General features: G+C 42.4%; 1 protein-coding gene across 1 annotated transcript; it reads left to right on the forward strand.

Moving 5' to 3' along the window:
* Positions 1-1,133: 1,133 nt before the first annotated feature.
* Positions 1,134-15,762, forward strand: PARD6B (par-6 family cell polarity regulator beta; the record flags this gene model as incomplete). The annotated part of the gene is made up of 3 exons (XM_079719657.1): positions 1,134-1,199; positions 5,791-6,013; positions 14,933-15,762. 3 exons carry the CDS (start codon positions 1,134-1,136, stop codon positions 15,760-15,762), a joined length of 1,119 nt encoding a protein of 372 aa, XP_079575783.1.
* Between the last annotated feature and the right edge of the window lie 2,301 nt (positions 15,763-18,063).

An 18,063-nucleotide genomic window follows, 5' to 3' on the forward strand; every position in this document is an offset into this window, starting at 1 on the left:
CTGGAGGGCCGGTCTAGAAGTACTCGGGGAAGCCGGACCTTCGAGGAGCCATCCCGAGCTTCTGCCCACTTTCCCTCCCTCCCAGCGGCTACTCGACCCCATGGGACTTTACGGACTGCAGAAAGAGTCTCTACCAACAAAACTAAGCCAGTAGAGCCCTGAGATTCTTCCCCAGTGACTGTTGCAGAGGCGGGAAAACTTGAATTTTGTAATCAGAGTTGCAGCCAGACCCCTAAACGACGCAAATGGGTGGTGGAGGGGCGTAGCTGCACGCGGCAGCATCCCAAAGTGGAAGGGAGACAAGGGGTGGCAGAAACATAGCAGCCCCATCCCGCCTCCGCACCAGCCGGGCCTCGCCTCCCATTCCCCCGCGGCGCGCGAGCCGGGTCCGGGGCAACCAGGCGCGCGCCTGCGCGTGCACAAAAGGACCAGCCGCCCTAGCTCATCTCCAGGTGCGCTCGCGCTTCCGGCCGGCCTTCCCGGGGCGGAAACTCCAGGGCCCGCGCATGCGCTTTCCAGCTCTCCTGCTAGGTCGGGAGAGGAGGTCCACAGCTTCAGGTGATCCCGCCCCTCCCTCGCAGCGTGGGACCAATCGTACGGCGGCGGGCGGGACTTTCGCGGAGGCGGCCCGCCCACGCGCTGCGCGAGGCGTGTATCGATTGGTTGGCGCTGGGGGCGCAGGTGCGCGCTTCCCATTGGGTGTGGGCGGAGCGCGAGCCTCCGAGGCGTCTACGGAGGCTGCAGGTGAGCGCGCGCACGTGCCGCGGCTCCCGCCCGGCTGGGGTGCGCGCGCGCCGGCTCGCGGGCTCGCGGCTGAGAGCTAGGCTGCGGCCCGTGTCCCCTGTGCTCCGCCCCCTCCTCCTCCTCCGCCGTCGCGGCCGTCGCCGAGGCCCGGAGGGAGGGAGCCGCGTTCCCGCTCGCCGCGCCGCCAGTCTCACCCTCGGTCCCACCGCGCGAGGAGCTATCCGAGCGGAGCTCTGCGCGGAGACCCGAGCCGCGGTCGCTCCGCTGCAGGTGCCTGTGAGGAGGCGCCTGGGCCGCAGCCGAGTCCCGAGCCCGCCGGCCGGGCACTCGCTCTCCGCGCTCCGAGGGGCGGCCGGGCTGGAGGAGACCGTTGCGGGCCAGGCCTCAGGATGAACCGCAGCCACCGGCACGGAGCGGGCAGCGGCTGCCTGGGCACCATGGAGGTGAAGAGCAAGGTGCGCGGGGCCCGGGCTGGGCGGAGCGGCCGGCTAGCTGGGGACCGGCGGCCAGGGCCTTGAGGGGGGTGCTCCCGGGGCCTGGGGGAGGCCAGGGGCTGGCCGGGGACGGCCTGAGGAGCTGCCCGCTGTCTGGGACCGTGGTAGGCGCGGTGGTGGGATTTGGAGGCAGGAGATGGTGGATAATACGCTTGCTGTGAAGAGGACGAGCGTGGGGGGTTGTGTCTGCTCCTGCCCCAGGTAGGGAGGAGACCAGCTGAGCGCTTAATCTACCTTCTTAAAAATCATTCCTGTTCAAGGATGGGAGTAAGGGCCGAGGTATAGCCGAGGATGGGAGGCGTTTGAGCGCAGCGTGGTATGAAAGCTTTGGAGGAATTCTACCTCCTGGCCTCTGAGTAAAGAGTATTTGGAACACCCGTGGTCGCAAAATGTTACCCCTTTCTGTGGCTCAAGGGTCCATCAAGTGGTGAAGGAGAGAGCCCTGGGAACTCAAGAGCCCTTGTAAAGTTAGCTTTGCTTACTGCTTAGAGATTTTTCTAGCACTAACTTTGGTATGCATTTCATCTATAAAATTACCACTATTGCCTTCCGTTTGAGTAGCACTTCACAGTTTGAGTCCCGGTGCTCTCTTCATTCCATCCTGCTACCTTTTCACATCAAGTGTTTTCACTTTCAATTACGTCGGTATCTACTGAATTCCTAAATTGCAGGGCTCCCTGAGCAGGACGGTGTATAGGGATTAGTGAGGGAATGTTTTTCCAACGGGGGTTTTGAGATGGAATTTGAAGATGATCCGCGGCCACGGGAACATTTTCAGCAAGCATTTCATGAATTGAAGAGCCAAAGGGGACTTAGATAACCTAGTCTGATTCTCTGAGAAGACGGGGGCTCAGAAAGCTTATGACTTCGACAAGGTGTGCTTTTTATGACAAAACCTTAAAACCTTTTACAAAATAAGTTTTAGGCTTTATAGAATAGAAAAGAGGACATGGGCTGGGCCCTGAGAACATTGAAAATAAGAGTTGGGAAGATCAAAACACATGAAAGAATAGGAGAAAAGTAAAAGCATATCAACTTTAAAAATAATGAAACATCATTGAATGTAAGACTACGGGGTGGGGTGGAGGGGAGGAGAATGCAAAATCCAGGAGTGATTTTCAGTGAAGTAGAGAAGGAAGGCTTCCTGGAGCCTGTGGTAGAATGGTTTTTATTATCTGGAGTTGATAAGCAAAGTTCTGTAAGTTGCTGTAACTGAGATGATCACATCAAGAGTATCTGCATTCATTTTTCACATTATTTTAAAATGTTATTTTCGACTTAACTCGTGTATCAGAATAGGCACTAGTTAAGAAACCCTTCTGCTTAATAAGAATAGAAATGTAGTTATAGCAGTTTCACGAATATGCTGTCTCCTGTGTCCTCCGTGGAACTGCCATAGCAAATTGAAGTGACACGCTTGAACTAAGGGTTAAGATAACTCAAAATATATAGAGCTTTTCCTCTAGCAGTATAGTGGTGGTAGTTCCGTGCCCAGTGGTTGAACCTTCTCATGGCATTTCTGTAATAAATCTAGTTTGGGTTTGTGGGAGTTGAGGTTAAGAAAAGAAAGACATTTATGATGTTGCATAATGTTAAAATTCAGTTTATGGTCCTAATCTTGGTAGCAAGTATTTAATCTTTTTATCATAGGAAAAAATGAGTAGGGATTCTAGGTGTTCTGATAAATGCAGTCAAATGGTAATTTATCTCTCAGACTAGGAAACCTCGAGCACTTGGGGACTGGAATTTCAGGCTTTCTGCCCTTTTCTTCTGTCAACTGGTTTGTGAATCTTTCCCATACTACCCATTATATATTTGACCTGCCATACTGGACTTCTGGTGAACCGTGTCTCTTAAATAGAATCAAGGCATTCTGAGAACCTGCATCTCATAACGTGTGGTCCCACTAGTGTTCTAGCTGCTGATAAATAGGCACAGTAGAGGTGCTGTTTCTAGTGTGTCAGTGACACCTTATGTTTTAAATACATATTTATTTTTAATGGATTAAATAAAACACTTGGCATCTTTACCATTTAAAAAATATTTGGACAGATGTGTGAAACAATACTTCCTTTTTCACTGCTTTGGTGATATCACAGCTTTTTACAAAGCTGGTTGCTAAGAGGTTGTAACCACAACTTGGTGATGTACAGATCCACGTTTCGGGTTTTCTTTTTCTTCTGCATAGAAAACAGTGTCAACGTCGTATCTTTGCTCGTGGAAGGGGGAAATGGTACAAATAAAGTAATGGATAATGCAAATATAAGTATAGTTAAGTTGTGATACCAGTTACCATGTGACTTTTCTTTGGTAACTGATTTATCTTCCTGTTTCTCCAGAGTTGGAAAAGCTCTTAATAATCAAGGTGATGTCCTTTAATAACCTTAGGTTATTAAACACTTGGAATAGTCTTGGAGCTGTACATTTCCTAGTTATTATTCATGGGCAAACAATATTAAAATTAAGTTTTCATTTCTAGAGTGTACCAAAAGATGCTGGGAGACAGGTGTCCATACACATTCTGGGTGACCAAGGCAAACTAGACCAGGCTAAAAAAAGTTATAATAGTTGTTGATTGGGTCTTAATGTTATCTCTATTTTAGTATTTTTCTTTATGTAGTAAAAAGTTCTCTTAATCCTATTGTTTTGCTGCAAGAAGCATAACAATTTCTTTTTTTTTTTTCCTGCTGACATTGCAAAAGGGCACATCTACTTGTGAAGCCATATAATTTTCCATTGTTTTTATCATAACATTTAAGCAAGAGAAAAAAATGTTGAGCAACGAGTTTTTATCCACAAGCTTTAGCAAAAACATTGCAGCCCTAAAATATTCAATTATTAGATGTTACTCCCATTCACCAGGTGAAGTAATAAAACCCTGAGATGAATCAGAAAGCACTAGGATGTTGTGATACCAGAATAAAGAAAATGGAGAAGAAACTATGACTTTTTATAACATCATAAGACTAACTCTGATATGAAGGGTGTTCCCCAGTTATTATTTACTTTGAAACGTGAAGGTGTGACTACACTTCTTGAGCGCTTTAGAAATGAGTCACCTTACTTTCTTGACAGATGTTAGTGTTTATGTTTCAGGAATGTGTTCTGGAAACTTTTAATTTGTTAGAGGTAAGAAGCGGTTTTAGTAATTTTTTATTTTAATTTAAAACTAGTGAGTAGTGTGGGTATAAGCAAGGCAGATGAACTTCTTGGAGATAGCAAAAGCAGTGAGTTCAGAGAGACCATGGGATCCTTAGGGAAGTGAATTGACACATTTGTAACCTGCTCAAATTATTCTGATAGAGACTTTCTCTGCAAGATGCTTAAGGCTGTCTTAGGGGTACTTTAGTGTTTCTTGCCAATAATAGATATTTAGAGGAAAAATGAGTTCAGTGGTCAAACACACTTGGCAAACATTTGTTTAAAAACTTTTTTTTTTTTTTTTTTTTAATCAACCACAGGACTTAACTGAGCATTTAATATCTGGTCTCCACAGTGATTCCTAAGAGTGTGATTATAGTTATGAAGCATTTCCCAAACTTGTGTGACTGGGGCACTTTTTGAGGAAGGCTGATGAATCTTTCTTACGTTTCCACATTTGAGGAAATGCCATGCTAGTCCCATAGTTAAGTCATGGATCCTGTTTATTATGGACTAGATGAAGCCAGTCCTTCATGTTGAATAAGAACCACTTAAATAATTTGGCATTTGGAAGGCAGAGGTGTGAATCTGGAGTAGGGAAGCAGACCTGAGAACCAGAATTGTGGAGATAAATATTGGGCATGATGGAAGTGTCGTCCTCCCTGTTTGTGTGATCCCTTAATGCCTCTCATATAGTTATTCTCTTTCCCCACTAATTGCTGAGCTCTGGTGCAGGCCTGAGCCTTTCATTCTCTAGGGCCTAGCACTGTGCCAAGCACGTAAACACTTTTGCTTTAATTGGAGAGTTGGAGGACATATATTTAATGTATTGTGTGTGTGTGTTTTTAAGATTAACATAGGGAAGACACTTCTTATCTCTAGACCTGTTTCTTCTATGACATACCTCCATTTGTATCCTACCTTAGTGCCAAGAAACTCAAAGTCCTTTTTGTATATGTTGCTGTTAATTCTTGCCACTTCCTGTGAAATTGTAATTCCTTTTATGGGGGAGGAAACTTAGATGCTTTTTGCTACCAGTCAAATAAAGACTTAGGAACATCTTTGTTACCCCATGGCCTGAGTGAGGAGCAGATACTGCTGTCAGGATCAGGGTTTGTTTGAGCTGAGTCACTCTGCAGGACAGTCCCCAGTGAGGCCTGGGTACCCCAGGGATTAAGTTGAGCCTGCATCTCTTGAAGGGAATGCCCGTCAGAGATGCAGCAGTGAGCAGACACATTCCTGTGCCTTCCTTATGTTGTTTTATCTCCTGATAATGAGGTTTCTGACAATAGACCATGTTATTGGAACTGTCTTCTTCATTAAGGGAAACACTGTGCCTGTGAATTTTTCTGTCATGCATTTTAAGATTGGATCCTGTTACCTTTTTTAAAATTAATATGTTTATTTATAGTTTGGAGCTGAATTTCGTCGGTTTTCACTGGAAAGATCAAAACCTGGAAAGTTTGAGGAGTTTTATGGATTACTGCAACATGTTCATAAGATACCCAATGTTGACGTTTTAGTAGGCTATGCAGACATCCACGGAGATTTACTACCTATAAATAACGATGATAATTATCACAAAGCTGTTTCAACGGCCAACCCACTGCTTAGGATTTTTATACAAAAAAAGGGTAAGTAACAATGTTGAGAAAAATTGTTTTAGAATTAGAAGTTGTTTATTTTCCTCATTGATAGGATACACAGAATTCACTACAAATTTAATGAATAGACATTTTGTGTGAATCTTCTTACCATATTAACAAGTGAGTTAAGACATCTGTGATATTATTGGTTTAAATGACATCTTTACACTTCACTAAGTATACTTTGGAAAGATTGCGGGGTTTTTTTAAATTTTATTTTTATTTTATTTTTGGCCGCGTTGGGTCTTCGTTGCCGCGCGCAGGCTTTCTCTAGTTGCGGCGAGCGGGGGCTGCCCTTCGTTGTGGTGCACGGGCTTCTCATTGAGGTGGCTTCTCTTGTTGCGGAGCATGGGCTCTAGGGGCGGGGGCCTCAGTAGTTACAGCACGCGGGCTCAGTAGTTGTGGCTCGCGGGCTCTAGAGTGCAGGCTCAGTAGCTGTGGTGCACAGGCTTAGTTGCTCCGTGGCGTGTGGGATCTTCCCAGACCAGGGATCGAACCCGTGTCCCCTGCATTGGCAGGCGGATTCTTAACCGCTGCACCACCAGGGAAGTCTAAAAGATTGTGGTTTTAATTACTTTATAACCTCTTCGATTTTTTAAAAATGGAAATTAGGAATTTATTGAATCTTCACTTTGTTGAATGGAATTTTGTCCATTCAGAAAGATGTGGTAGAAGGAGTATGACTTTGGAGTCAGGGAAACATTCTACTTTTTTGGTAGCAACTAACTTTGAAATACTGTATGCACCACTTAATAGGTACCTGAAGGAAAGCTGTTTATTCTTCCTGGGTCCTGGTGTCTTTATCTATAGAATGAACATACTATCTCATAGGATTACTAGGAAGTTTAAATGAGCTCAGTGCAGTGCTCTGGCATGTAGTATGCCTCCGGTGAATGTTTTCTTTCCTTTTAAGGCATTTTTCACAGAAATAAAACTAGTGAATTATCTGGAAAATCAGAGAGCAAGTCTTTATTTTGGAGGAATGTAAACATTGATATTGGTCTCTCAAAAGAACATTTTAAAATAACCACTCTATATGGCAAGAATTGAAATGTATTTTGAGCCCTAAAACTTTTAACTTTGTGGCCTCCTCCGTGTGTGTGTTTATCTGTGTCTGCCTATAGATGGCCATGGTGTGTGCCATTTATTCCTTTGTCTTTGGTAAATGAAGAGGTTTGGAAAGGCAACATGAGAGCCACAAGCCCAGTATTGGTGGGATAATCAAAGACTTACTGTGTTTGTAAACCAACCCAGAAAGCAGTTTGAGAGAGTGGGTAGAAATTACCCTTGAAGGTGAAACTTTATTTCCAATCAGTTGATAAGCATTGGACCACTCCTAGGGCTTTGAAATTCCACTGATTGTGTATCTTTGCTTCTGGGTTTGGAGGAACTAAAGTCCGCCAACAAAATAAACCTCCAAGGGTAGGGTAACTTACACCTGTATCACTTGACTATTTACAAAATACTTTACAAACACACAAATTCATTTTCCCAAAGACCTCTAAGATGGATTTCCTAGGTATGTGACAGGGGTGTGGTACAATTAGAGTGTTACTTCAGGAAGACTCATTTGGCTGTTCAGGATGAATTGGAGTATGCAGCAGTCTTACAGGAGAGAGCAAGGAGCAGGGGGGTGAGAGACGCTGAGAAGCCTGCCCCGGCAGGAGACCAGGTGAGGAAGATAAAGGGGGAGGATCTGAGAGTCACTGCGCTCCCCCCTGGATGGCAGAGGGTTGAAGAGGTGTCCAGAGGAAAATAGCTTTCTGGATTTGAGCCTGATGGTGCCATAAAACAGGTACAGTCTGGAAGAGAGATTGACTTGGAAAGAAAATTGGTTTGATTATAGGACAAAAAAGCTTATCTGGCTGTCCAGTTTCAACCTTGTCCCGTAGGAAATCAGAAATGATGGGCTGAAGCTTAGGGTGGAAATCTAGAGGCTGATCAAAGAGCTGAAAGTCTGCAGAAAAGTGATAGGTGAAATTCTGGGGAGTGGACATAAGGGCTAGCTGAGATGAAGAGCAGGGATGGTTCTTAGAAAGCTATGTACAGAATGTTGGAGAAGGAAGAGGAGAAGACAAAACATTGGAGTGGAACTTGTCATTTTAAGCAGAATAATTTAAATCATTGTTGTTGAATAGAAGGCCTGTCTTGTTAGCAGTTGTAATTTTCATTACAGATTTGCTGTTTGGAACATGTATTTAAATATAGAATGACTATTTTTAAACTACTGCCACCTGACAAAACTTGTTGGATTATCCCCTTAGAAAGATTATAGGTGTTGGATTATACTACCACATGTTTTTGTTACTGGAATTGTAACACCACGTGATCATAGGATTAATCCTGACATCTTTTAAGGGTGGTTATCTTCTGCTATTTCCTTTTCAAGTATGTTTAGATGTAAACAAAAGTTTTCTATGCTGTAGAGGTAAATAACCAATACAATTCATAGCCCTTAGAATTTGATCTAGAAATAGGCAGTGTGTTCAACAGAAAATTTTTGTTTCTAAAAATGTAACTTTGGGACATCCCTGGTGGTCCGGCGGTTAAGACTTCATGCTTCCACTGCAGGGGGGCACGGGTTCAAACCCTGGTCGGGGAACTAAGATCCCGCATGCCACCCGGTGTGGCCAAAAAAAAAAAAAAAGTAACTGTAATACAAATATGACTTAAGCAAAACATGAGAAGTCAGTCAGTCGATTCATTCCTGCTGAAAACCCTCCAATGGTTTCCCTTGCATCCAGAATAAAATCGGTCCTGATTTGTGCTCCGCAGCAGCGTCTCCTTCCTCCATTCTCCCACTCCCACCTCACAGCAACCATATTGGCTTTCTTTCTGTCCCTAGGACTCAGCGGGCTTGTTGCCGTCTCTGTGCTCCTGCACTTGCTGTTCCTTCTGTAAGGAACGCTTTTCCTGCAGCTGGTCCCATGACTGCCTCCTCCTCCCTCAGTTCTCAGCTCATATGACTTTCTCAGAGGGGCCTCTTCTGACCACCCTAGCTAGGGCCCCCCAGCCTCCACCTTTACCAGATTACCCTCTGGTTATTTAGGTAGAGTTAACATGTTGTCTGTCTTAAAGAGTTACACAGTGCCCTGTAGTTCGTGGTGATACTTTTTTTCTTTTAAACAAAGCTCAACAGATGCTTAAGTAGAAAGCTGATTTTACTTAAACTTTAATGAACATTAAATTCAGGAAACTAATGTAAAACATGGCATTAAGTACAGTTACATTTTCTTACTTAATTACAACACATATTCTGTTTTACTGGCCTGTTGCTTCCAATTTAGGAACCAGTAGGGCAGCAGTTGCACTTGATGTGGCACCAAGCGATTTTTTTAAACGACAGATATGAAAACGATTTTAAATTTTAAAACCATGTGACCTTTTAAAATCTGATATCCTCTACGAAATAAAGCTTCTTTGAAGTGAAAGCTCACGATTGAAGGCATAGACCACTTCATAGCTTGAACTCGGGGGTAGTGTCGTTGCATATCTTGAAAAGTTTTATGTTTTACAATAATTTATTGTTAGAGGAGAAAACCCAGGCTCTATTTCCAGGGCTGTTATTGTGGAAGCAAAAACAAAACAAAAAACCTGATATTTTAAAAGTTACTTTCGCAGAGGATCCTAGGGCTTTTGCCAGCCCCCTCCCCCTGTCAGAGTTTAGAATTTCCTCATTTATTTGAGGGAAAAAGAGAGTTTTTCTTCTCTTGTTGTTCAGGTGGTTATTGTATGGTAAACAATCTCCGAAAATATTTAAAGGTTGCACCTTTAGAAAAAGTACTCAGGTCATTCCTGTAGGTTTGGAATGCAGCCAGGGAAATGTGTATTTTTTAAAAGCCAGTTGTGATGATCAGCCAAGTCTGAGGCCCATTGACCTGCACGGACTTCTCGCCAGATCTGATCAGAATACCTACACCACAACTTCTTGCTGTGTCACAGTCTGTTTCTGTGTGCCATCAGACAAACACATTTGCATCATGGGTTTATTCAAAGGAGTATGTTGGAACCACCAGAAGGGCCTTGCTTTAAGCCTCATCTGCGTTAGGACATGGCCTTGTGGCCCAGACACCTGGAACTGGGCAGCCACTTAAACTGTCTCTTAGAACTTTACTGTGCATTGGATGTTATTTGGGAGTTGTATTTTAAGGTTATATTTTAGTGAGTCAGGGTTTAATTTAGAAATGGTCTAAAGAGTATACATTTTCATAGTAAATTGTAAAAAATAGTTTAACAGAAGGTACGGCCCCAGAAATAAAAAAATTAAATAAAATAAAAAGAGGAAATTGTGGAGTAACAGCTCAGAATGTGACGCCAGTTGCTTATAACAGAAACCTGGGTGTCGCCTTTGACACATACCTTTTTTTTCAGTCACCAAGCCTATTAAAAATGTGTTCTAATTATTTTTCAAACTTATTTCCCCGTTTCCTGACATACCTTTTTATTCAGTCACCTGGCCTATTAAAAATGTGTTCTTGCGGGCTTCCCTGGTGGCGCAGTGGTTGAGAGTCCGCCTGCCGATGCAGGGGACGTGGGTTCGTGCCCCGGTCCGGGAAGATCCCACGTGCCGCGGAGCGGCTGGGCCCGTGAGCCATGGCCGCTGAGCCTGCGCGTCCGGAGCCTGTGCTCCGCAACGGGAGAGGCCACAACAGTGAGAGGCCCGCGTACTGCAAAAAAACAAAAAAACAAACAAAAAAATGTGTTCTAATTATTTTTCAAACTTATTTCCCCATTCCATTGCCTCTGCTCCAGGCCAGGTACCATCCTAAATTACCTGCAGTAAGCAGGCCCCTTCAGCTTGCAGCCAGAGTGAGCTTTGTAGAAAAACCCAAATCCTTGGTTTTCTTCCCTTTGCCCTCAGGCTGAAGCCGGTAATCCTCCCCACTTCCCCGGAGGCCCTGTCTGTCTGCAGGGCCCAGGCTACGTTGACTTGGCTCCAGCTCCTCCTCTTCTCTCCCCTCCCACCCTGCCTTCTCACTGTCTCCTCCCACGACCCCATCCTGCCCGGCTCTGTATTTGTTGTATCTGCACCTGGAAGTTCTTCCCTCCCTTCTACCTGATTAGCTACTGGTTTGTTTTCCAGTCTCAGTATAAACCACACTCCCCAGAGAAGCCTTGCCTTACCCTGCAGACCCGGCTGAGTTCCCACTGATAAACTTCACAGCTCTTGGCACCTTTGTAATAATATAATGGTTTCAAGTTCTTTGTTAATTGCCATCTATTTTAGTCTGTAAACACCATGAAAGCAAGCACCTTAGCTGTTTTGTGCACTGGATCTGCAGCACATAGCAGGATGTCTAGCCACATAGTAGCAGGTGCTTCTTAAGTATCTGGCAATTGATTTTTCTTATATCAGGAAGTGAAGGGATCTGCAGGCTTTGAATATTGCTTTAAGTGATGTTTAATCCTTTTAAAGTTGCCACATCTATTTCATTTAACCATTTTGGATTAGAACAAGGGTTGGCAAGCTCAGGCTTGCTGGCTGTTTTTATAAATAAAGTTTTCATGGAACACAGCCATGATCACTCCGTTCTGTGTTGCCTGTGGCTGCTTTTGCAACAGAGACCATATGACCTGCAATACCTAAAATATTTACTGTACAACTCTACAGAAGAAGGTTGTCCACCCCTTGATTAGAACAATTTCAAAAATTATTTCATTCTTCCCCTGTCTTCCTACTGAACTTGAAATGGGTCATAATCTTGAACTTTCTTGATGACTCTACCATGAACTGTTACTGTTTTGTTACTGTACACGGATGCTGCTGGGATTTATATAATGCTTTTGTTTTGTTTGTTTGTTTTCAGGTTTGCTTTTTCTTCACTGTAGGCTTTTATTTTTTGTATCTGTGCCTGCCACTCACTAGTGGACCCTTACCCCTGACTGTGACTTAAGACTGTGAGCTGAGGAATGAGATAACCAGGGTTTTTTGGAATTAATGTTTAAAAAGTAAGAGGCTCAGAGGGAGGCTCTTCAGGGCTCCCTTCCTCTGTGAGTAAAGCACAGGGGCTTTTTGTGTGTAAGGAAGTGAGACATCCAGTTTGGCTGTTTGGCGGCATTCCAGGGGTAGATCCTTGTCTGTTTCGGTGAGCTGAGATTGTCAGGCTCGGGATAGGTGAGGTTTCGCTGAGCCTATATCACATACTGCTGCATAAAGCCTGGGTTTATACAAGTGAAAGGTTGCTATGAGCCAGGATTCCAACTTTCCGTCTCTTTCTGAGTTTTGTACTTTGACAGACATGCTCAGGTGGAACGTCAGCCCTGTTCCCTGTAGATGTTCACCTTTACACTTTAAACTGACACCCTGCACCCTGGCTTTCTGCCAAAATATTTCTTTTCCCAGTGGCTGGAAACTGATTAGCTAGATGGGAGAACAAAGGTGCCTTTGTACTGGGGCATATTGCTTTTGAGAATTTAGCAGAGAGCATTCAAACAGAGTCTGGATGTGATGCCAAATTATGCAGATTTGGGGGGTTTTTTGGTCAGGTTTCCCATGAATAGGTATGTAGGCAACTTAGTTTTGTTCTCCTTTTGTATGGTCTGGAATTTCCCATATAAAAATTGTGTGGGCTTTCTTAATTGATTGTAAAATGAAATATACAATTTTGAATAAACACATTCAGTAGAAGATCATTGTTGATAGATTTTTGGCTACATTTTGCCCAAAAGATTCTTTTGTCAGTCAATTTATTTCCCAAGCCAAACTATAAATAAATTTCTGTCTTTGTAAGAACACAGTGTAAGTACTTTCTCCATAAATGAAGCAAAATTATCCCCAGGGGGGAAAATGCCCCCAAATCAGGTACCACTAGGCTTTTTTTTTTTTCCCTTGGTTGTGCTGGGTCTTAGTTGTGGCAGGTGGGCTCCTTAGTTGTGACATGCATGTGGGATCTAGTTCCCTGACCAGGGATCAAACCCAGGCCCCCTGCATTGGGAGCGCAGAGTCCTAACCACTGCGCCACCAGGGAAGTCCCCAGGTACCCCTAATCTTGTACATTTATCTAAAACTGGCTTTTGAAGAGTGTTCAAGCAGCACTGAGAAAAGAATACTGAAGTTCTCCAGGCTCTGACACACAGTGGACATTTAACATTCACTGTGTGAATTGAACATGTACGGTATTGGCCTTAGTAAGAAAACCTGGGGCCAGTCTTCTGTCTGTACCTTATTTTGTACCCTTAATTTCCTGGTCTATAAAGTAAAGGTAATAATACTTACCGACAGGGGGGCCGAGAGTTGGGTGACAAGAAACTACAGATGGAAGCCCTGTGCAGACACAGTCTGGTGATGTTACTGTTGTCTGTAGCAGTGATTGAGACTAGGACTTTAAACTAGTTCTTGGGTTGGTGGGGGCACTTTTGTCTTTTTTATTCTTATTAAATATTTTTTTCATCCTTGGAGATTGTGACTTGTTTGTTTATCCCCATTCCAGTTATTTTTGAAATGTGATTTCACCTTTTATGCCTGTTGTTAATTCCGTTTCCTCATCCTCTGATGAGATGTGTTGTTTGTGGACTGTCTACCTCCAGCTGTGGGATTTAAGAAGATCTAGTTTTAGTGCCCTGTTTTCCCTAGTTTACATCAGAAATTATAAATTGCTGGCTTGAAGAATAAATTCATCCCCCAGACGTTATTTTGCTCAAACAGGTTTTTGTTGTTATTTAATTAGGTGTTGGCATTTTAAAATGGGAAGTTTTTTTTTTTAACCTAACAAGACTTTCTGACAAGTTGGACTGTCCACACAAATTCCTACAGTCCGTGAAGAAAAGCTGCCTGGAGTGAGAAAAGCCATGCCATTAAATGGGGCAGGAGCTCTCAGCTTTGCCAGAATCCTCACCCCTCCCTATTGTCTCTGTCTTATACCTCAGCCTCTTTCAAAAGTGGGAAAGTGAAAGGTTAAGAACTCCCCCAGAAAACTGAGGGAGAGTGTACTTGCAGAAGACCAAAATTCCTGTGTTTGATATGCATTCATTTAATTACATTATCATTTTATGTGTATTATCCATTTCATTTAATTATAGGCAGACCTCAGATATATTGAGGGTTCAATAAAGCAAATATCGCGATAAAGCAAGTCACATGAATTCTTGCACAAATTAAGCGTGTAATAGCGTCATGTCTAAAAAAATACATAACTCAAATTTTAAAATACTTTTTTGCTAAAAAAAATGTTAACCATCACCTGAGCCTTCAGCAGGTCATAATCTTTTCGCAGTAGTGATGTCAAAGATCACTGATCAAAGCGCGTCGTAACAAGTATAATAATTTGAAAGTTTGAAGTATTGCAAGAATTAACAAAATGTGACCCAGAGACACGAAGTGAGCAAATGCTGTCGGAAAAATGGCGTCGGTAGACTTGCTCGGTGCAGGGTCACCACAAACCTTCAATTTGTAAAAACACACAATTATCTGCGAAGCGCAGTAAAAAGAGGTCTGCCTGTACACTGTCTGCCCAGACTCTAATACAGGTATTTGAGCTTCAAAAGTGTCCAATTTCGTGTCATTGAGTCAAATATGATAAACATGCAAATTGGAGGTGTTTAAACAAACATAGGGAAAATACAATGTAAATAACTTGTTTTAAATGGTGTTTAAGAATGTGTGTGCGAGGCTTATCAGAATTTCATCCGCCATATTTAATGTTGTTTAAGTCATTGAGCTTTATTAAATTTAACTTCAACTTTTGGTAACTTCATGGTGAATACTCGAGAGGGCCACCTATTGGGCTTTTCTGGTATAGCATGTCTTACTACTGCACTACATTTTCAGCCGGTAGGAACAGGATGATATTTAACAAGTTTGTTTACGTACCAAATATTTTTGAGTTGTCCTTTCTGTACAGATTCCACAATAGATAAATGGGCGTTTTTACAGCATTTCTATAATTATTTTATTTTATTTTTAAACAGAAGAAGCAGACTACAGTGCCTTTGGTACAGACACACTAATAAAGAAGAAGAATGTTTTAACCAATGTGTTGCGTCCTGACAACCATAGAAAAAAGCCACACATAGTCATTAGTATGCCCCAGGACTTCAGACCTGTGTCTTCTATTATAGACGTGGATATCCTCCCAGAAACACATCGTAGGGTCCGTCTTTACAAATATGGCACGGAGAAACCCCTAGGATTCTACATCCGGGATGGCTCCAGTGTCAGGGTGACACCCCATGGCTTAGAGAAGGTCCCAGGGATCTTTATATCCAGACTTGTGCCAGGAGGTCTGGCTCAAAGCACAGGACTATTAGCCGTTAATGATGAAGTTTTAGAAGTTAATGGCATAGAAGTTTCCGGGAAGAGTCTAGATCAAGTAACTGACATGATGATTGCAAACAGCCGCAACCTCATCATCACAGTGAGACCAGCAAACCAGAGGAATAATGTCATTAGGAACAGTCGGACTTCCGGCAGCTCTGGCCAGTCTACTGACAACAGCCTTCCTGGCTATCCACAGCAGATCGAACCGAGCTTTGAGCCAGAGGATGAAGACAGCGATGAAGATGACATTATTATTGAAGACAATGGCGTGCCACAGCAGATCCCTAAGGCTGTGCGTAACACTGAGAGCCTGGAATCATTAACACAAATAGAACTCAGTTTTGAATCTGGACAGAACGGTTTTATTCCTTCTAATGCAGTGAGCTTAGCGTCCTTAGCAAGTGGCACAAATACAGAATATGAAACGCGTGCTCCAGATCAAAAACTCTTAGAAGAAGATGGAACGATCATAACACTATGAAACCGTCGCGTTTGAATGTTTTCTGAGTGAGGATGCCATGGAGACTTGTAAATTTGGCTAGTTTAAAGCATATATACCTCTGAACCAGTGATCTGGATAGGCATGAAAAAAATATATTGCAAGCTTAAAATGTTATTAAAATAGTAGTTTGATAATTAATATAAACTTCAGTGGGTCAGAGGTGAATTTAAGTCTAAAACAAAGGGGCCTTTGCTAATGAAATGATGTGCTTTTGCTATTTTGTCTATAGAGAACTAGATGTTAGAGCACATTCCCAGAACTACACATAAGGACTAGATCATTTCCGTTTGAAGTGGTTGCATATTTAACCTGCTGTGCAGAGCCTGGTTAATTTTTCCTTTAACTGTATATCTTTTTAATTCTAACGTGAAGAAGTCTGAGTCTATCTTTCGGTACTTTGGGACCTTGGCTCCTATATTCCTCATTTTGTATTTTGATTTTTTAATATTGTTCCTCTGTTGCTAATTGTAGCGAGTAATTTTTTCAAATGCTTTTTTTTTTTCCTAATTTCTAAGAAATCAAATCAATTGACTGTTTTTAGGGGTTGCTTCCTAAGTTATAAAGCATTGAAGCTGTGTTCCTGAATTAAACTCTAACAGTTGTTCAGGTACATGTTTGCCCATCTTGTAGCTTTTTTTGTTGTTGTTTTTTGTTTTTGCGGTACGCGGGCCTCTCACTGTTGCGGCCTCTCCCGTTGCGGAGCACAGGCTCCGGACGCGCAGGCTCAGCGGCCATGGCTCACGGGCCCAGCCGCTCCACGGCATGTGGGATCTTCCCAGACTGGGGCACGAACCCGTGTCCCCTGCATCGGCAGGCAGACTCTCAACCACTGTGCTACCAGGGAAGCCCTTGTAGCTTTCATATTTACAAGCTCATTCCATTTGGGCATCACTTATGTTGTGAAAGGCAGTTCCATTGACTCTGGTGATATGGGAGACTCTCTCCCGTAACCTCTTCTTGTCCTCATTCCAAATCTCATTAGAAATCATTCCTTTTGTTGTTTGTGTGTATATTTTGTTTGTCTGCCTTTTTACTCTTTTAATGTATTTGAGTAGTGTGAGTTATTTTTGTTAAAAAAAAAATGCACCCAAACTAAGAGATTTTTACACACAGGACAACCTTGTGCACTTTTTATATGAAAATTTTGGGTTTTCCTTAATGGGATTTCTAGGAACACTGCCTACACTTTATGAAAAGTATGTCGTATTCACCTTTGACAGGTAGAGTATATCGATTAATTTTATGAGGCTATTTATTACTTTCCGATGCATCCACTTAGCAAGGTAAGAGTAAGGCTGCTAACTTTCGTTCCTTGCCTGGTTTCATTGTATGGAGGTGCACAGGCACTACAGTAGCTTGTATATAGAGACTAAGAATAGTATGAACTACATGAGTTCCCTGTGACTTATGGATATTTCTCTCAGAGTTATTTATTGATTAATTTTATGCTAGGGCTAGAATGGATACCTTATAACAATTGTGTGCTATTAAAACAATGAAGAATCAAATGACTCCGTTTTGAAGGATATTTTCTCTATATGGTAAAAGTATATGAAGTAAAGTTGATTAAATGAAGCTCTCTTGACTCAGAATACTTCAGTGTATTTTGTTCGCATTTTACCACTGAACATATTATCACTAAACTGTTAACTGCACAGCATTATGTAATACAGTGTACTTTTTGTTGAATTCATTGAAATTCTTCCAGTTATATAACCACTGTTTTTTAATGGCATTCCAGGTTTAACATTCTGTTGAGTTCTATAAATTTGACTGTTGAATGGCAAAATGTTAATAAGTAGAAGGTTACATTTCATTTATATTATAAGCGGTGCAGGGCTTCAACATTTTAAGTAAAAATACTTTCACATACTACCTCTCTCTCTTTCTCTCTCTTTTTTTTTTTAACAAAGTTTTAACATCAGAAATTTTCTCTTAGGGGAAGAAATACTTCAGGGCTTGACTTTTTGTATAACTTTTAACTGTAAAATACAGATTTGTCTTGTATGTATTCATGAAAATGGAAATCAAAGCTGCTAGTGCTTTTTAATTATCCCACTAAGGGTATATGTCAACGGTCTTTTCAACTGGATCTCTCATTTAAATTGTTGGTGAAAGAATTGATTACTAGACGTATTGTAAAACCAATAGATCTTGGTTATACAATAAAATGTCGATTCATTGGTAGTCTGAATTATTTCAAGTGTACCTTATTAACAAAAATATCAGTGGACTCAGCATAAAATTTTATAGTACTAAATGTCAAGCTAACTGTGAATT

Source organism: Hyperoodon ampullatus (genome assembly GCF_949752795.1).
Source record: "Hyperoodon ampullatus genome assembly, chromosome: 14".
Lineage (NCBI taxonomy): Eukaryota > Metazoa > Chordata > Mammalia > Artiodactyla > Ziphiidae > Hyperoodon > Hyperoodon ampullatus.